The sequence below is a fragment of the Prunus dulcis genome, chromosome 7, assembly GCF_902201215.1.
Source record: "Prunus dulcis chromosome 7, ALMONDv2, whole genome shotgun sequence".
Taxonomy (NCBI): domain Eukaryota; kingdom Viridiplantae; phylum Streptophyta; class Magnoliopsida; order Rosales; family Rosaceae; genus Prunus; species Prunus dulcis.
In genome coordinates this window covers 14,677,526-14,697,865 of record NC_047656.1, presented here as the reverse complement: position 1 = coordinate 14,697,865, position 20,340 = coordinate 14,677,526, and the positions used below count along the sequence as shown (strand labels likewise).

Genomic DNA, 20,340 nt, shown 5'->3' with positions numbered 1-20,340 from the left:
TTTACGACCTGAGCCAACTTGTTGCCACCTAAGCTCCTTAGGACACAACATTAATTTTTACTACCACAAATCACACAACAGTCCTACGTGGCGTCACCTGATTGGCCAGCTCCTCATCCACAATTACCACGCAACAAAATATCCGGGCTCAAACGTGCGCGGCAAATCCAAATTTTTTTCCCTTCGATTTTTTAACTAAAAACTAAAAAAACAGAAAAAAGGGAAAATCCCAGGCTGTTGCTATTCCTCAGCTTTCAAAGCTGTCGGCTTCCTTCACACCTGGTTTTTCCTCTTTATTATTATATTTCACCCTATATGTAAAGCATGAAAGGCTCATCAAGAGGTAACCGCATATTCTCCGAAGAGAACAGCATTCGTGGCCAGAAGTTCGACAAGTTGCAGAACTCCCCGGAGCATAACGAATCCACTTTTACGATCAGTAGCCCCCCAGACTACGGCCCAGATTACTTAATGGGCGCAGAGGAGGCGGCCCCAGTGTCTCCTCTCAAAAAGTCCCCGTGGTCCGCCCACATGAACATTAGTGACGACAAGAATAATAGTAACGACTCTTCAGAGACGACCAACGAGAGATTCTCGCCCAACGTGCTCATGGGCTCGTTGGTGCGCGAAGAAGGGCACATATACTCGTTGGCCTCCTCTGGAGACTTATTGTACACGGGTTCGGATAGCAAGAACATTCGGATTTGGAAGAGGCACCACGAGTATTCGGGGTTCAAATCGAATAGCGGGCTGGTAAAAGCGATCATCATAGCTAGAGAGAAGATCTTCACCGGTCATCAAGACGGGAAAATTAGGGTTTGGAAGGTGTCCTCCAAGAACGCAAGCAATCACAGGCGGATAGGAACTTTGCCAACGTTGAAGAATTACATAAAGTGTTCCATGAAGCCAAGTAATTACGTGGAAGTGAAACGCAATAGTAAAGTCCTATGGATCAAGCACTTTGATTCCATCTCATGCTTGAGCTTGAGCGAAGATCAGACGTTGCTTTACTCGGCCTCCTGGGACAAGACGTTTAAGGTTTGGAGGGTTTCAGATTTCAAGTGCTTAGAGTCAATTACCGCTCATGACGATGCAGTTAATGCCTTGGTTGTTGGATTCGATGGATTGGTCTTCACCGGATCCGCTGATGGAACGGTGAAGATTTGGCGAAAAGAGTTACAAGGAAAAGGGACAAAGCACTTCTTCTCACAAACGCTTTTAAAGCAAGAATGCGCGGTCACAGCATTGGCTGTGAACTCGAACGCCACGATCATTTATTGTGGATCGTCCGATGGGCTAGTCAACTTTTGGGAACGGGAGAAGAACCTCCAACACGGCGGAGTTTTGAGAGGACATAAGCTGGCGGTTCTTTGCCTGGCCACGGCCGGGTGCTTGGTATTCAGCGGCTCCGCGGACATGGGGATTTGCGTATGGAGAAGAGTAGATGGGGACCACATTTGCTTGTCGGTGCTGACGGGGCACACTGGGCCGGTGAAGTGCTTGGCCGTGGAGAGAGATAATGAGAACTCAAGGTCCGGAGAGCAAAGGTGGACAGTGTACAGTGGGAGTTTGGACAAGTCGGTGAAGATGTGGAGGGTTTCAGAGCAAGCACAGCCGATGGTGCCGAATCAGAAGCACCAGCATTACACGTCGGATGGATATTGTGTGCCAATGTTGAGCTCGGCGCCTAGCTTTGCTTCTCGTGGAGGGAAAATGGGTTCAAGAAGATTTTAGGGTTTGATTTATGTATGATCAAATTTATTATGATGGTGTTTGTGTGCATGAGATCAATGGATGTGACTTTGTGCATGCTTAATTATAACATGTTCGTCGATAGAAGGTTTGGCTCGGTGGGTTTGTAAAACTAAATTTTTAGGGCATGAGTGGGATGCCAAATTCACCACTTGTTGATCTTGAGGTCACAAATTAACAAACATATATACTGTGTCTGAAGGATTTTAATTGCGTAGCTACACATTTTAATTATGTTTTCAACTCTACATGCGCGTGTTTTGTTGGTCGTCTTTCGTTTATAATTGAGTTGGGCAGGCTTACAAATTAAACAATAAAAATATGGCTTGAAAAAAAACTCTCTCTCTCTCTCTCTCTCTCTCTCTCTGGCTGTAACTTGTAAGCAACCTGCCTTCGAATTTAACTTTTGGTGGTTTTGGACTAACAGATTATGGATACAGGTGAGTCAAAGATGAAAACAAGTGGATGAATAAATATTACTGTACTGTACACAGCGGCGGACCCAAGAATTTTTCAGCGGAGGTGCAATTTTTACTAATTAATACAGAGAGAGCTAAATAACCCCCCAAAAAAAATTATTAAAAAAAGAATAAACCAAATTGGAGTTTGCTCAAGAAAAAAAAAATGCATTCAACTTACTTTGGACTGGCGTTCTCAAGAAGGAAAAAAAAAAAACGCAGGATTCTTGTGATGCACATTGACAGGACCCGACCCAATTTTCGCTTTGGAGTTCGAGCCAAGTCCTGTGCGTGTCCGACACCTGGCTAATGTCGGGCACAAAAGACCTTTTTACCCTACTCGTTTCCGAAACTTTTTAGAATTCCTTTAGACTTCGGCCGAAAATTCAGCAGAGTCTCCCCTGTATTTTGACCAATCCCAAAATTTTCCACCTGTTAAACACTCAATAAATTCACACCAACTGCCAGAATAGGATAGACAAATATTTGCCAGCTTCAATTTTTCCACTAAAACTAGATATCAAAGCAATTTCTAAAGTTCACGGGGTTTCAGGGATTTTTCTACATAACTCTACCTTACTTGGTGGTGCGGAAGCTTGGAATGGCCCGGTGGTGGATCCTGCGCACTTCTACGATCTGGGGGATAAACAGGTTGAAAATGTGAGTGAACAAAAATAATGTTCTTGAAAACAATTTTATAAACATAATAACCCCCATTTAAGATTAAGTAAGGATCTAAATCGAGGGTTTGTCTATATTTCAATGCAAGGTATTCAAATGAGCATGTAAAGACCTACTAATGAATGTGCTCGTGACGACACGAGGATCACAAAACTGCACAGAATTACTTCACCACCCTCGCCCATGCGCCCCAGCACGTGCGGGCAGATTCGGGTGTCTAAAGCGATACCGGGTGGCCGAAAAATCTCAGAACCAAGACTCCAAACTCCTATCCTAGGTAAAACACCCCATTTGGAGTCACTTTTGTTCTTGGACATACCCCAAAAAGTGACCAAAAATAGTAGTTTTCGATGGCCGAAGTTTTGGCCAGAATTCAAGTCGAAAATTGATCGTTTTAGAGCTAAAATCGATCGAGACCCATACATCCATCAGCTAGAACACGAAAAATAGCTGAGAAACCATACCTTACTCGATTGATTTGGTGGAGAAACGAAGGAGAAATTCGAGCTGGAAGATCGGTGAAACTCGGGTGAACATCCGTCGAAAATCATGGTTTTCCGACCAGCTCCGGGCGGCCCAAGGGTGGAGGTCGGTCAGGTCTTGACGGCAAGAGGGAGGCGGAGCCGTCGGTACCCACGACGAAGATCAGCTTGGCCTGTGGTGGCCGAGCCGTCGCCGAGAAGGTGAAGAGTCGCACGGCTGGGGTGCGACGGGAGAGAGAGAAACTGACGGGGGAGAGGAGAGAGAAGGGATAAAAATCTGACTTTTTGACCAAATTACCATTTTGCCCTTCGCGGTATTTTGATCGTATCTTCTTCGTTACTACTCCGATTCGGGTCTACTCCGTGTCTACAGACTCCTTTCGCCGTGCTCTACTCAACGGCGCTAGCGGAATTCCCAAATTCTTTATCGATTAAAAAGTCAAAATTTCCCCCATTAAATAATGCGAGGGCAAACTTGTCTTTTCGCTAGAAAATATTAATCCTTACTTTTTAGATATTTTATTTCTTTTTAGATATTTTGTTTTGGGTTATTACACACATACACTTTGATGAAATTGGGTGATGCTAAATTGGTCTTTTACAGATAGAATTCCCAATCATACTTAATTAAGAAATTCCAAAAACTCAATTGAATATAGAGAACTCACACAATTAAAACTCAATTAACTAAGGAAATAAAACCATTTGGAAAGCCCACAAAAAAGCCCACATCAGTTTCCATGTTTTTACTTTTTTTAAAAAAATTTTAAAAACCCTGGTCCATAACGACGTCGTTTTGGCCAGGTTTCATTTAAAAAAAATATGTGCGCGCTGCGCGCACAGCAACAGCGCCCAGTCTCACTTGCGCATTTCATCGAACACCTTATGTGCGTCGCTAGTATGAAGCATAGGTGCAATTCCAGCTCCTCTAATGGTGATTTCTGACGACCAGAGGTGCAGGTGCACCTCCTTGCGCCTGCACAGGTCCGCCACTGACTGTACATAATGAGTTGGTTGATTTAGGAGAAATTCTACATTCCTATTGATTAATGGTGGTGTTACTGGTGGCCACCAACCCAATCAAGGCTCCTCCTTTTCTCTAAAATTTCTCTCATCTCCACAGTCCTCTCTTGGTGCCTCTACATTCCTATTGATTAATGGTGGTGTTACTATCATCCTCCATTCCTATTTTCTACTCTTATCTTCCTATTAGTACTCATCATAAAATTATATATATAATTAATTGTCTTTTCTCTTTTTGTTTATTGTGAATGATACATTTCTTTATATTCGTGATTAGAGGTGTTAAAATGGATTGGGTCGGCCTAAGTATGATCCGAGTAAGTAAGATCCGACACATCACGACCCATAATTCTGCCTAATGAGTTGGGCCAGCCTGTTTAAAGCCCACTTTTTAAAGAACTAAAACTAAACGCTTGAGAGCGTTGAGTAAAAAAGACTTATGGGAAAAAGTACTTTGTATGTAAGTAGTCTAAGCGCTTTGATCTAATTGTATGCAACTCAATATATCATTGGGATCGATAGATTGAAACACCTCCCAACTTATTTGTTCTCCTATTAATCTTGGATGATGATTTTCCCACTCTCCTTTTGTCCACTTACATTCCCTTTTTTTTAAAAAAAAAAAAACATTTTACTATAACATACAACTCCCAATAAGAGAGTGTAAGTGGACAAAAGAGAAATGAGAACATATAATTTCCAAAAAAAGAAAATATAAGTTGACAAAAGAGGAGCGGGAAAATCAACCCCCTTTATCTTTGAATATATATGCAACTTATTGACGTTTAGTAACAAATTCCTAATTCTTGCCACATTGATTGATTTATTATTTTTATAAAATAATTCTGGCTACTTGATAACACGCACGTTATACACGAATTGTCATATTTACGGACTCTGGGAAAAATGGTGGTGGTGGGTTCAGTAAAAATGCACTATAATATATCATGCATGCCGACAAATGAAAAAAATATGCTTTTGAACTTTTTTAGCACCACCTTTATCCAATAACCATAAGATTTAAGCTAGGCAATCCTATGCATTTTGCTTATCCATACAGTATAGAAATGTAAGGTCCATATCGTTATATATGATTTGAGTCACAAATTTGAACTATATACTAGTGGAGAGTATATATGTATAGGTGCAAAGGTGGGGTTGAACTACAAACAATTTAAGAATATATTTTTCTTTTTACTATTTTTTTAAATACAAACTATAATCTAAACTACAGGAGGGTGTTTCTCACACATACAATATCAAAGTGCCACATAGATTCAAACGTGAGACCATTAATCTATATATCGAGACCCTTTGGCCAAACTACGAAGACTTACAACACCACAAGTGATGCAATCTCTATAATATCCAAACTCAACCAATAAAAAATATATATGATATGAGACATTTCTTTACATTCTTATAAATTAAAAACATGATATTTGTGGCTTCTAAAGAAGAAAAACCTATTTGTCCAAAAAAAAAGAAAAAAGAAGAAGAACCTAACACAAAGCAAGTCACACATTTAGCCTATTTACCAGTTTTTATAAGAGGGATGCTTAAATACCAATTCTCATGACACTTGCGGGTCAAATATTATTGCAGTTCAAATTAGGTTTTGACATATTGAAAAGTTCACCATCACACAAGATCCTAACTAATCTTTAATTATCTAATAAAATAAATGATTATTGAATGAAAGTGTTTTTCAACAACAACCGTTTATCTTATTAGATCAGTAATTATATGAAATGAAGCAAGCATTTCAAATATCAACGAGACATAATTAAAAAAATATATATTTCCACGAATATATCTAGATTTCATCGAAGGCATGTATCATATGTAGTTGTTGTAAGGTTTTTTCATTTTATATCTGTTGAAAAAAAAAAATTTATATGATCGAAGGCCACTTTCATAATTGGAATTTCATGTTTAGAACAAGCAGCCCATTATTGCAGATTTCATTGCAGGAGAGAGCATTAAATGTAACTGAACTCAACAAAGCAACAGAGAATCCTAAATCCAGTTCCACGCTCAGAAAATTGATTGGCTGCAACTGCGCCAAAGCAGAACGACATCCCAACAATAAAATATAAAAAGCGCATAAAATAAAAAGTCCGTAATGCCCTTTCGTGGTCCTCTTCGATACCAACACAACGGCAAAAAAGACAAAAGTACCCCAAACTGGACCCCACCCCTCTCCACCAACCCAGAAAAGCAAAAAAAAAAAAAAAAAAAAAAGTAGTAAAAGATTCCAATCCAAAAACCAGCTTGCTGTATGTATTTTTTCTTCACTTCTCCCCGTCACTTTCTCTCAGTTCCCCAACTTTCCCAACACATTTTCCTTCTCCCCAAACGCTACCCTCATCTTCTCTCACCTTCAGCTTCCCATGAAAACTTCTCCTCTCTCCTTTTGTCAATCCCTTTCCTCCATTTTCACTCCACTCTCCACCAATCAAAATTCAGCCAAGCCATTGCCTTCCTTGTGAATTTGTAGTCTCAATCCCGAGCTCATGTTCTAGATGATTCTGTGCCGTTCCTGCTCAAATTAGGGTTTCGAGCTAGATTTCAACGACGCAATGCCTTCAGGAGCCGACGATGGGGCCCAATACTCGTTTGCTATAGAGTACAAGGGTCCTCCGGTCAATTTCGATCTGCCCCGCGCAGTTCCCATCAACGTCGATAGAATCCCGGTGGCGGCGGTGGTCGGACCGGTCTCGCTGCCTGAGAAGCTCACCTTACCCGTGGTCCAGCCCGTGCTGGCACCCAAAACCTTCTCCAAGGAGCTCAAAAAATCTACAGTCTCTCCCACTTCCGTTTTCGATCGAAGCAGCGAGGACGACACGAAGGAATTGGAAGGCTCTGAATCGACGGTTTCGCCGACTTCGGTGATTGGATTTGAGGAGAGAGTTGTGGAGAGTGGGGTTGGCTGTGCGTTGTCTGGTGAGTTGAGTAGCTCTGGTGCGTTGGAGTTTTCGAATGGGTTAAATTACAGGTCGGGTGAGTTTTCGGATGTGAATAATGGTGGGAAGGAGAGTCTGGACCTCAATAGCGATTCGAATCAACCCGAACCCGATCCTGATTGGGCCTTAACGGAGTCCGTTTTGAGCTTGGACTATCCGTCGTCTCGGGTTTCATCCAGTAAGGCCTTGGATTGTGATGTACGACGGCCTCCTCTTGTGACGTTTCGGGACATTGAGTCTGATGATGGTGTTGATGAAGAGGAAGCTGAGGTTGTACAGGCCAAGCGGGAACCTCAAAGCAAAGGGAAGAAGAAGACGTGCTATCGGTGTTTTAAGGGAACCAGGTTCACTGAAAAAGAGGTTTGCATCGTCTGTGATGCCAATGACGCAATGCCTTCAGGAGCCGACGATGGGGCCCAATACTCGTTTGCTATAGAGTACAAGGGTCCTCCGGTCAATTACGATCTGCCCCGGGCAGTTCCCATCAACGTCGATAGAATCCCGGTGGCGGCGGTGGTCGGACCGGTCTCGCTGCCTGAGAAACTCACCTTAGCCGTGGTCCAGCCCGTGCTGGCACCCAAAACCTTCTCCAAGGAGCTCAAAAAATCTACAGTCTCTCCCACTTCCGTTTTCGATCGAAGCAGCGAGGACGACACGAAGGAATTGGAAGGCTCGGAATCGACGGTTTCGCCGACTTCGGTGATTGGATTTGAGGAGAGAGTTGTGGAGAGTGGGGTTGGCTGTGCGTTGTCTGGTGAGTTGAGTAGCTCTGGTGCGTTGGAGTTTTCGAATGGGTTAAATTACAGGTCGGGTGAGTTTTCGGATGTGAATAATGGTGGGAAGGAGAGTCTGGACTTCAATAGCGATTCGAATCAACCCGAACCCGATCCTGATTGGGCCTCAACGGAGTCCGTTTTGAGCTTGGACTATCCGTCGTCTCGGGTTTCATCCAGTAAGGCCTTGGATTGTGATGTACGACGGCCTCCTCTTGTGACGTTTCGGGACATTGAGTCTGATGATGGTGTTGATGAAGAGGAAGCTGAGGTTGTACAGGCCAAGCGGGAACCTCAAAGCAAAGGGAAGAAGAAGACGTGCTATCGGTGTTTTAAGGGGACCAGGTTCACTGAAAAAGAGGTTTGCATTGTCTGTGATGCCAAGTATTGCAGTAGTTGTGTGCTTAGAGCAATGGGGTCGATGCCCGAAGGTAGAAAATGTGTGACTTGCATTGGGTTTCCTATTGATGAGTCTAAAAGAGGAAGCTTGGGAAAGTGCTCTAGAATGCTCAAGCGGCTGTTGAATGATTTGGAGGTTCGACAGGTGATGAAAGCTGAAAAGTTTTGTGAAGCAAATCAGCTGCCGGCGGATTATATTTGTGTGAATGGACAGCCTCTTTGTCATGAGGAGCTGGTTATATTGCAAACCTGCCCAAATCCACCAAAGAAGCTAAAACCAGGAAACTATTGGTATGATAAAGTTTCTGGTCTTTGGGGAAAGGTGAATATGGTTTACTTGATTCGTTTTGTTGTTTCCTGTTGTCTTGTCATTGTGCTAATACCCTTTTGGCATTTCGTGTTGCTGTTGAATTTTAACAGGAAGGGCAGAAGCCTTCCAAGATAATTAGTCCCCATCTTAGTGTTGGGGGTCCCATCAAGACAAATGCTAGCAATGGAAACACACAGGTTTACATAAATGGTCGGGAAATTACCAAAGTAGAGCTTCGGATGTTGCAGGTTGAATAGACTTTCTAGACATATAGAATCATTGTTGCAACTGGTTAATATGCAGGGTTAATTGAAACTTTTCTTCAACATTGCAGTTGGCAGGGGTTCAGTGTGCTGGTAACCCACACTTTTGGGTGAATGAGGATGGGTCATACCAAGAGGAGGGCCAGAAGAACACTAAAGGATACATATGGGGAAAGGTATGGTTTCTGAGAATACTTGCATTCATCATTTATGTTTTGTTTGCTTCTTTAGATTTTCATGTATATTAAATTACTCTTAATTACTTATTCAGGCTGGAACAAAGCTAGTATGTGCTGTCTTGTCACTACCAGTCCCTTCTAAATCTTCAAATCCTTGTGGAGAACCCCTGAACTATGTGGGTACCAGAGTCGTTCCTGATTACATTGAGCAGAGAATACTTCAGAAGATCCTTTTAGTCGGATATAATGGTTCCGGAACAAGTACTATATTCAAACAGGTGATTGATTTATCGGGAATTATGTGTGTAATGGCTCATACTTGCTATTCTGTTTATGTGAAGATGACTTGTCTATGGTAAACTCTGAAGCTGAATAAATAATTGTTGTTTTAAGTTTCAAGAGATGGATAATATCTCCAAATCAACGTGTGTATAACATGTGTGGTTTGTAAGTCAAATCTCGCTTCAATAGTGGTGCATAAAATAATTACACTTGTTTGCTTGCTTCTCAAAGTCTAGTTTATGTGTTGACAAAAAAATGAGAAAACAACTTCTAGTCAAGCTTTATGCCTTAAATTTATATGCAGTTGTTATTGTTCAAGCATACTTTCTGAAAATGGTAGTTTTGTTTTCATATGGATTTTGAATTGTATGCGTGCTACATGTAATAGCAAATATACTGGAAAAGAATAGTCATTGAGTCTTTGTTTTAAGATATCTTGACTAGGATGCATTTCTTAGCCAACAGCTTTGCACGTGGTTTTCAGTTTCTAATTCATATCCAGTTGTTCAGAATGGAGCTCTTATTCTGCGCCAAATTTTGATAAACCCTTACGAAGTACGTTAACCTTTTGTAATTATGAATGTTTGTTCCAGGCCAAGATTCTATATAAAGCTATCCCTTTCTTGGAGGATGAGCGTGAAAATATCAAGTTCACAATACAGAGCAATGTGTATGGCTATCTTGGTATACTCCTTGAGGGTCGTGAGCGGTTTGAAGAGGAATGTTTGGATGAGATGAGGAAACAATGTTCTTCCAGTCAAACGGATGCTAATGGTATGATTGTATATACTTTTATAACTTTTTCCATCTCTTTGACTTTATGCATGGGTGCATCTGCATGCCCATAGTTTATGTTGTTCAGAATGAGAACTAGCTAACATGTTTATAAGTCATTTATATGTCAAAACAATTGTTTGACAGCATATTTGACTTTATGTAAATTCCACTTTAAGGAATTCAGTTTTCTTTTTTTGCATTGATTGTTTAACAATGTATTATTATAATTCTCTTAGTCAGGTTGGCTAGTCATGCATCATACTTGGAGAGGCTTGCATTCAGAATAACCATGTTGAGATTGATATATTGCTTAAAATTTTTCCCTTCTGGTTAATAACAGGGAATAACAACAAAACTCTTTACTCCATTGGGCCGAGGCTGAAAGCATTCTCTGATTGGCTTCTCAAGACTATGGTGTCGGGCAATCTGGAAGCCATTTTTCCAGCAGCTACTCGTGAATATGCACCATTGGTTGAAGAGTTGTGGAAAGATTCAGCCATTCAGGCCACATACAAGCGGAGAAGTGAATTGGAAATGCTACCTAGTGTTGCTACTTATTTCTTAGAGAGGGTAAGATGATGCTGTGCGCTCCTGTGTTTAACTCTTGTAAATTGTTTCTGTGGTACTCATGCTGTTCAATAGTATTCTCTTGTGCTTAATCTAATGGACTGGGTCTATTAATTGTACAAATTTTGTATCAACTAATTGGGACTATAGGAAAGATGGGGATGCACAATGTCTGTGGAGGAAGAGATATAATTGTGGTTGTAAGATAGAGTGAAATCCTGTAAAATATGCTGATGTATTATAAAAATAGTACAGAGCGCAAGAGTTGGGGCAACTGATTAGGTTGGGAGAGCCCTTAACACACATCTCTAACTGGCCCATTTTGCAGATGCAAGTATATGATCATATCCTTGGACATGTTTTTAGTTGTAGTTCAAACAAACAAAATTGTACGAATGGGGAAGATGTACTGATTCGCTCTAGTCAACATGTGTTAAAAAGACCAAGTGGAGGTCTTAATTCTTAGGTCTATTTTTGGCTCTGGAAATGCTTGGTTGCCAGATAATTGCTTGTCCTTCATCTGTTTCATAATGTATTACTCCAAATCTCTTTTGTGGCTTGCAGTTTATTATTATGCTTTCTAAAATTGAAATTTTCCCTTTTCAGGCTGTGGACATATTAAGAATAGACTATGAGCCCTCGGATCTAGACATCCTATATGCTGAAGGTGTAACTTCATCTAATGGGCTTGCTTGTGTGGACTTCTCATTTCCCCACTCAGCATCTGAAGATAGCATCAACACTAGTGATCCGCATGACTCTTTGCTTAGGTCTGTTACCCTGTTTATTTCACATTTCAGATGACCCTGAGCTGCATACATTTTGTATTTTGTTTTTTAAATAATTATTTCTACTGATAAGATCATGTGTGGATAAGTGTTGGTGAAAGACCATGGAAATAGATAGACTAGATGCTTGGAAAACTGAAGTTAAAGCTAGAAATGGTAACATAAATATATTCAGTTAGTTTCCTTGTACTGTCGAACACCTTGAGTTGACTGCTACTTTCATATTCTCTTTTTCACTTCCACTGGTCACTAAGATGATGTTTACTTCTTGCTTTGTTCACTTTGACTGTTCATTAACCTTTCTTTTATCTGGTTGCTTCGTAGGTACCAACTTATTAGAGTAAATGCAAGAGGACTTGGAGAAAACTGCAAATGGTTGGAGATGTTTGAAGATGTTGGAATGGTCATCTTCTGCGTGTCCTTGAGCGACTATGATCAGTTTTCTGCCGATGGGAATGGGTCTTTCACTAACAAGATGTTGCTGAGCAGGACTTTCTTTGAAAGCATCGTTACTCATCCGACCTTTGAGCAGATGGACTTCCTTTTGATTCTAAACAAGTTTGATTTGTTTGGGGAAAAGGTAGAACGGGTGCCGTTGAATCAGTGTGTCTGGTTTGACGATTTCCATCCAGTGATTACCCGTCATCGCTCAAATAGCAACACCAGCAGCAACAACATTAATAGTAGCCCCTCATTGGGTCATCTAGCATCCCACTACATTGCAGCAAAGTTCAAGAGGCTCTATTCTTCTCTAACAGGGAAGAAATTGTACGCTTCCGTGGTGAAAGGCTTGCAGCCTGATAGCGTGGACACAGCTCTTAAATATTCAAGGGAGATTTTGAAATGGGATGAAGAGAGAGCCAATTTCAGCTTTGATTATTCGGTCTATAGCACTGAGGCAAGCTCCTTTTCACATTGATGTCAAAACTGAAAAGGCGTGTAAATGAGTTTTACTTTAGTGTGACATTTATCAATTCCACTGTGAATATAATGGTTTGTATATGAGCAATAGAAAAGATCGTTGCCTTCAAGCAGGCCTAGCAGCTTCAAGATTTTCAAGGTCATTGAGCATAATTCTTAGAATATATTTTTAAAAAGAACAATATTTTACAAGAGAACATGCTCTACAAAAGCTTCTGCAACTGTGCCTGACATGCATGTGAGATAATCCTGATCTTGTTAACAATTCTTATCAGGAAAACAAAAGCAGGCTTCTTTCACAAGATAATTTTTGTACGGAAATAAAATTGAGAAGAGAGAATAAATAGGCAATTTCATTCTATTTTTTGCTCTTCCTCCGGCCTACATCTAATACACGAATCAAAATAAAAAATCAGCTGCAAATACAAAAATTACTTATACATGAAATAAGTTACATCTGAGTTTTGTTGTATAATCCCCAAAACTCTCCATGCTATGAAGGAGAACCAACCACACCTGAAGAAAGGAAAAAGCAAGAATCTCTAACATAAAGGAATCTTCAGTCATCTACAAAACTGTATCGAATCTGTTCTTGCGAACTCAATAAAATGTTTTTCATAGCCCAACCCAAATTCAGCATTTGCTTGTTCAAGAGGCACATATCGCCTTGTGCACGGCGCTTGCACTCCTCAATTAATTTAGACCACTCCTTCAGAGCTGACTCTAATTCATCTCCAGCATCAAACAAATTCTCCCACCTATACTTGTTCATAAGGTGGGATTTGCGGATATAGCATGCCTACATAGCATATTATCACACACATTCACAAAAAATGAGGAGACAGAAACTGTTTACGGTGCAAGCATCACACCAATTTAGTAATGGTTCAAAAGTTTTTCTATTTCTTGAAAAAAAGTTAATTTTACCTGTAACAAACCCATGACAATATCTGTTGTGCTGGCTCCTTCCCGTACACAAATAAGGATGCCTTGCTAGAAATCATCAAGGGAAAGAAATTAAAATCATTAGAGTATGATACATAAGCACATGAAATGTAGGTTGAACATCTGTTAATATACTTACTCGCCTACTTCTTCTAATTCTTGTGTAGAAGATCTCCATGGATATGAAGTAATAATCCTCACCACTTGTAGAACGCATTGTCATCATGGACAACTCAGGGATCTGATTCTTGGGATCCAAGTACCCTATTCTGATAGGCCATAATCCTCTATCTGATTCAAACCGTAGTTATCGGCCTTAAGCTCATAGGTGCTTGCATAAAAAGCAAGCCACTGAACAAGGTTATAAGAAATGCATGTGAAAGACCTAACCTTTGCTCCTTAGGAAATCAATTCCTTCCTCTTTACTAACTTCTGCAGGTGCAGGAACATAACCTAACTCAATCCAAGTATTTAGTAGAATTTCAAGTCTATCCTGAACACAAGAACCAAGCAAAAGCGAGACGTGGAAAATTAAGATACTTATTTATCAGGAAATTTCATTTAGTCCTCTAAATAATGGGTAATGAGGCATATGGTGTGCAGGATACTAACAGAAATAAGATAGAAGAGATAATAATCACTCACCTTAGTTAATGTTTGTAAATGGACATGTTTAAGCCCTTGATATATTGCAAAGAGGTCAATCACTGAGAAAATGGGGTATACAAAAAACGGCAAGGCTGTTTGCAATCTGGCACGGCAATCACAATTTAGAAAAGCATGCAAAGAATAAGATTTGATAATCATAACAGTGAATACATCAAATAGGAAGAAAAATCAAGTAATGGAAGATGGAAAAGAGAACCTTTGGCTGTTCTTGAACAACATATTTAACAGTGCAGCGAGCAAAAGGCCAAGGTTATCAAAGCACACTGTTTGAATCTGAAAAAATTCCAACAGTCAAAATATGTTTTGTTTCAAGTATACAAAAGATAATTAATTTCTAGGAAAGATTATAACACACCTGTGCCTTGGCAGAAACTTCACCAAGGTTATCTGCTATTGCAAAACTTCGATGAACAGCGGACTGCACATACAGAGGAAGAACATTAACACTCAAAATGAGAAGGAGCCAAAACCCAACCTCATACAACTTTAGCAAGAAAAAGTGTCTCAGTTCTTACACCAGTCACTAGATAGCAAGCCAAGCTTATTTGTTTTGCCATGTTGGCTAAGGATGCCAGAACCAAGAAGTATTGCGGAAATGCAGGGGTCAACAACTCAACTCCAAGGCTCAAACTGAATAGCACTGATGTTGAAAATCTAACTCTCTTCAAATGAAAAAACAGAAGATAAATGAGTTGCTGAAGCTATCACATTCTAATGCACAAGGAGTCCATATTACAGAATTTCGGACTTTGTTTAGTTTTAATATAACAACCAACGTACAGTGCTTACAACAACCTCAAATAAAGAAATTCCATGCCATAAAGATATATATGAAAGCAATTGAAGATGGTCTTTCTGACCAAATATTACTGTGGAGTAGAAGTCATACCTTCAAATTGGTATCAAAAGCAGATGCTAGACTAGCAGTGTAGATGCACCTACTCAGCCGTCCAAGTCCCTCCTTCAAGAGCCAATTAAGGGCAGCAGCTGCTGGAAGTGAACGAGAGTACCCAATGCCAATAGCTCGAAACATTGCCTAATATCAGTGCATCCCCACGTATAACGAACCATATCAAGCAAAATTTATACATATCTTAAAATTAAAATCGTTTATAATTCTATCTTATAAGCATTATAATCCTAAAATTATCAAACCTCACAAAACCAGCGTGTAAAATCTCCTGACAACTTATTTTGGCTTATTTCACTTACTCATTCTGTACATTTCAATCAACTAATAAAAAAAAAAAGTCTTTTATCACATAAATTCGTACCTGAGTGGCGAGGACCTGTAGTGCCGAGCTGAAAACCCGGTGCAAGAACTTCCATTTCACATAATCCATGTAATTTCCACTAACTTGTTTAGGGATAAAGAAATCCCTAACAGCCAAACTACAGATTCTATACAATTTTCGGAACCCATCTTCGAAATTGAAACTAAACGACGCCGCACCGCCATCTACTCCAACTAACTGCAAACAACTGCCATCCCAGAAGTACCTAGAAACTCTACCTGACCTCCGAATCACCACCGGAAGATGACCCGGCGTGGCGGGTCCTGGTTCTTTGCCAAGGCTTTCTTCTGGTTCATATCCAATTGAAGTTCTCAATGAATTGGTAAAGGTTGAGGCTTTGAAGCAGGTTTTGAGCCTCTTGGGGAATGGTCTCTGGGCTGTCAATTGGGTTTCAAGGATTTTCCATGGAAGAGGAAACTGGTGGGAGTTGGAGGCTGTGTAGAAAGCAGATTGCATGAGAAATGTACTTGTGAAAATTAGGGTTTGTAATTAAATGGGTCTAATTTTCGCGCCAAGTATTGGGGACTTTTTAGTAGTGAGGGTTTAAGGGTTTTTGGAGCTTAAACAGAACCAGTTAATACTGACTATACTACTGACCGAGCAAACTTACCGTGAGAAACAGAGGAAAGAGAAGTTCCTCAATCTTTTGTGTTATTTCATTTTATTGAAAAAGAGGAAGCAGAATTTTCTTAAACATAAATGAGAGATAAGATTCGCCCAACTTCACAAAAGGCAGCCACGCCCAAGACTCACTTTTTTTTTCTTCTAAAAAATCTTTTATTTTCAGTTTTACCAAGGGATTTTTTTTTTTTTTGTTGAGAAGTTACGGAAATTTTTTAGGAGATGAATACAATAACATAGTTTGCATTTGGGGTGAAAGGTTTAACGGGTGTTGTTTAAGTTGATCTCATCAAAATAGTCATTTTAATGCTCGTAATGGGGAGCTTCAAAATTTCATACAAGCGATAATTAGACAACATACTTTTGACCAAAAAATGAAGAAAGAAAGATAATAGAAGACATGCTGAGGTAAATGTTCTCAAACTACTTGCTCCTTGCATACTTTAAAAAACCATTGGCCAAGGGAACTAGTTAAGCAACCCAACCTTGGCATTACCGGCCACATCCAAGTCCATAACTGATGAGTCTTCACAAAACTCACACCATCTCCATTTCCTTCAAACTTGGAGGCTAGATAGACCAAAGTGAAATCCTTGGAGTCTCAAAATACACAAGAAATGAAAGTTTATTTTGCCTTTCTTAAACGTACAGAAATAAGCCAAAACCTGGAAGCCTATGGCTCAAAAGCATCTGGCGTCGCATGCAAAACTGCTCATTATACTGAAAAACAACTCAACTGTTGCATCTGAAAATAGAAACTTTCATCACAGCATCATTTCTGTCAATCAGCTCAAACACACAAACATCTCCCACTTTCAAAGCACGATCCCTTACAAACTGGTACCACCCTGCGGAGAGCCTGCTAGAGTTGCGGCGAGAAATACACTTCACAATCCACCTCCTCTTTGAGTCTTGAAGCCTGACATACTTTTTTTTTCCAATACAACTAGCCTGAAAGCTCTTTGGTATAACCTGAAAAAGTTAGATTAAAAAGTATTATTGCATATATACTATCAATATATGCACCAATTGATGCCTGACCAAAATAAAAGAAAGCTAGCCCAACAAATGAATATAATTATGAGAGAAAAGAAATCCTAACTGAACAAGAGCACAATAAATTTCACAATTCTTGAGTAGCAAAATTCGAACAGCACTAATGCTTCTCCAAATCATCGCGCTATGGTTACAAGAAAAATGCAGATATGATCGATGACGTGAATCAGCAATATGATTTCCAATCATGATTCATGACAGTCTAGATGAAATCACTACTTTCAAGTTTTTTTGTTTCTCTTTCTTCTTTTGTAAAACTAAATCAAAATAAAGAGGTAGCGAACTATTGTATACTTATATGCATCAGAATGACGGGTCCAATGTTCATACCAGTCTTCCCTTGTCCACATATGCTTTACGCATAATAGCTCTGAAGAAAGGATGCTTCGAAGAGAATTTTTTGGCTGCTTCAAGAGCTTCACTCGGATTTTCCATTTGAGTCTTTGAATAAAAATGCTCTGTAGAACCCAACTCTCCTGCATGAATTAACTAAAAAAATGAGCATGTGCAGTTTTCCAAAGGGTTTTAAAACTTACCCATTCAGAAACTTACTAGGCAACCCAATTTCGGAATCCTCATTAAGTTGATCCTCTTGAGTATCAGGCTCATCAATATCCATCGATGTATCAGATTCAACATCAATTACTTCATTTTTTATGGCACAAGTGGCTTGACTAGTTGTAGTTCCATCAGCTGAGCCAAAGCCCTGGCCATCTACATTCTGCGTTCCATGAATTGCATTATCATGTCCCTCCTCAAGGGATCTGTCATTTTTGCTAACCGCCATTACAAACTCCTTTTCGCACCCATTTCTTCCATATACGTCAACATCAAATTTCGAATTTCCAGCGTATCGAAAAATTAGAAATTCACAAAGCTTTAAACCATGGTCGTGCACAAATTCCTTCCAACCCTTTTGGAAAAAGAAACCATCATTAACCTTTTCCACATTTACATTCCAAGTTCCAGCTGGGGTCCGAAGAAGAGACCTCCGAGGTACCTCTCCAGCAAAATGCACGTAAAAAGCCGGAGGGATTTCCTGTAACAAAGGTGATTAGGATGCAAATGGAAATTTATATCAGACCTAACATTTGGCAAATTACCTTGGTTCATAATCACTGTGAAAATAGCAAAAAGAAAAAATATCTACAGAAAGAGCTACTGTAGAAAACAGGAATTCATATCAAGACTAATGGGATAAAGTAAAATGATATCATAAATTAGATTCTAGTAGTACCACAAACACACTCAGACAGACAATAAAGCATGAAACTTTAGTATTCTGAAGTTTTGAATCAAGAAAATTTCAAAACCCTCTCTCTGTCCATAATAACAAAGAAAGGTTATTTTTATTTTTCTCTGTTGAGAATTAAGAACATGGGGTTTTTCCTTTTCATGTGAAGCTATACTTACCAACTGGTTGGAGAAGTCATGTACAAGAGCCTTGAAAAAGGAGGGTTTTCTTCTTCTTCTAGCCATCACGATTTTCTCTAACTCCTTTTATGATCTCATGTATTTCCTTTTTCTTCTCTTCTCCTGTTGTCTTGTGAATGGAGGAACGGTCTTTCCCTCTAGTCAGAAAGTAGAAGCGTGTCGCCATGGGGATGTTGTGTATACCAAAGAGTAACTTTATGTCGGCTATTAGCCGATCAAGGCCCAATTCTATAATGAATTAATTACTCTGTTGCCAAGTCAAAAAAGAAAATAAAAAAGGATTGCAATGGGTCAAGATCAGTGAAAAAGTACATAGAGTTGCAGACCAATAATTTTATGTTGGAATTCTCATGACACATGGGGAAAAATCTCCACCTAAGCTTGTCTGAAAAGGAAAACATGCCTAGAAAGTAAAGGAAACAACTCTACTTAATTCAATTATTCTAATTTTTTTTATTCCTTGGTACATTATATTAAGTTCAAGTTTTATTTCATATTTTGCTATCATGAAAATATGAGATAAGGTTGGTTTATGAGAAAATGGCAGTAGAGGTGGGCATCAATCTGGCCAAAATAGATGAAAACCAGCTGAATTAAACTGTAATCATCAATTTGGTTTGGTTTTGATCAAGAAAAAGTCAAACGGTTTAAAAATCGAATCGGATAGTATATGGTTTGGTTTTGAGTTTTGAGTTTTTATGAATCCATTTAAACCAAACCGGAATGTTTATGTGTATATTTATTTATTTATATTAAAGTTTACATGTGCAATACTTTAATTAGGTAATAACTATATATGAATATTTGAATTGAGCTATAACAGTTATTGAAATATGAAGTTTCATGGCATGTTGAGCTTTAGGATGATTTCGTACTCTAAAAAATGATTTACGTATGAAGCAAGTTGTGAATTTTTTGATTGTAATTGGGCTAAAAATGTTGATAAAAATGCAAAAAGAAAGAGAATTGGGCTTAGGCCTAAATTGGCCGAATCAAACCGTCTTAAATTGGTTTGATTTCCTTCATAACTTTTGTCAAAATCGAACCAACTAAACCGTTATATTATAATTGGTGCGGCCATGACTTTGAGGTGAAACTGATCCAATTCGGACCATGCCCACCCCTAACTGGCATGAGTGTGATTGATCTAATCCAATCCAATCCAATCCAAATTTGACTTGAAAGTTTGGATATTGGTTTCGTCTAATGGCTGCAAAACCAACTAATTTGATTTGATTTTCGTTAGCAAAAACAGTAAATTGCACCAAATAAGTTAGAATTTGCCAAAATGTTTCCACCAAAATCATTGATAGGAAAACTGACCTTGTTGGGAATAGGAAATTGAACCTCCTCTCCTTTTCATTGGGCCTTCTTTAAACCACCAAAGAAAGACAAAATTGCATTGACACCTCTTTTATCCCGAGCAAAAAGCTACTCAAACAAATAATTTGCCTTTCCCTTAGAAAAACAAAAAACAAAGAATTTGCCTTTGCAAATGCAAACCAATCACCACTAATCAGAAAACTTCACAGGCCTGGTATATCTCTGACCTAAAGAGTGGCAATGTGTTCCTTCTGTTTATACACTTTGAACACTTTGAAAAAAGTATAGAGATCTCGCAGATTGATGCCTATATTCAAATGAATTGTTTAAGACGTTGAAAATCAAATTTAAAGGAATAGTTATACTGTGTCACTAC

At 39.3% G+C, this 20,340-nt stretch overlaps 4 protein-coding genes across 4 annotated transcripts; 2 read left to right on the top strand and 2 right to left on the bottom strand.

Annotated features, from left to right (window-relative positions):
* The first annotated feature begins 202 nt into the window (after window positions 1-202).
* LOC117634636 (protein JINGUBANG-like) lies at window positions 203-1,949 on the top strand. The gene has a single exon (XM_034368818.1). It carries the CDS (start codon window positions 325-327, stop codon window positions 1,732-1,734), a length of 1,410 nt encoding a protein of 469 aa, XP_034224709.1. The 5' UTR covers window positions 203-324; the 3' UTR covers window positions 1,735-1,949.
* A 4,733-nt stretch (window positions 1,950-6,682) lies between these two features.
* LOC117633735 (extra-large guanine nucleotide-binding protein 1) lies at window positions 6,683-12,743 on the top strand. The gene is made up of 8 exons (XM_034367467.1): window positions 6,683-8,856; window positions 8,955-9,092; window positions 9,179-9,283; window positions 9,379-9,564; window positions 10,162-10,342; window positions 10,686-10,915; window positions 11,519-11,682; window positions 12,025-12,743. Exons 1-8 carry the CDS (start codon window positions 6,979-6,981, stop codon window positions 12,617-12,619), a joined length of 3,477 nt encoding a protein of 1,158 aa, XP_034223358.1. The 5' UTR covers window positions 6,683-6,978; the 3' UTR covers window positions 12,620-12,743.
* Window positions 12,744-12,965: 222 nt separating this feature from the next.
* LOC117633736 (protein root UVB sensitive 4) lies at window positions 12,966-16,110 on the bottom strand. Its single transcript, XM_034367468.1, has 10 exons — window positions 15,510-16,110; window positions 15,125-15,271; window positions 14,751-14,897; window positions 14,591-14,653; window positions 14,432-14,508; window positions 14,212-14,317; window positions 13,957-14,059; window positions 13,706-13,857; window positions 13,549-13,614; window positions 12,966-13,420 (listed from the first exon to the last, which is right to left on the bottom strand). The coding sequence occupies exons 1-10, from the start codon at window positions 15,984-15,986 to the stop codon at window positions 13,181-13,183; spliced, it is 1,578 nt and encodes a 525-aa protein (XP_034223359.1). The 5' UTR covers window positions 15,987-16,110; the 3' UTR covers window positions 12,966-13,180.
* A 433-nt stretch (window positions 16,111-16,543) lies between these two features.
* On the bottom strand, window positions 16,544-18,783 carry LOC117633920 (putative B3 domain-containing protein Os03g0621600). The gene is made up of 4 exons (XM_034367777.1): window positions 18,621-18,783; window positions 17,760-18,246; window positions 17,538-17,683; window positions 16,544-17,123 (listed from the first exon to the last, which is right to left on the bottom strand). The coding sequence occupies exons 1-4, from the start codon at window positions 18,684-18,686 to the stop codon at window positions 16,884-16,886; spliced, it is 939 nt and encodes a 312-aa protein (XP_034223668.1). The 5' UTR covers window positions 18,687-18,783; the 3' UTR covers window positions 16,544-16,883.
* Window positions 18,784-20,340: the final 1,557 nt, after the last annotated feature.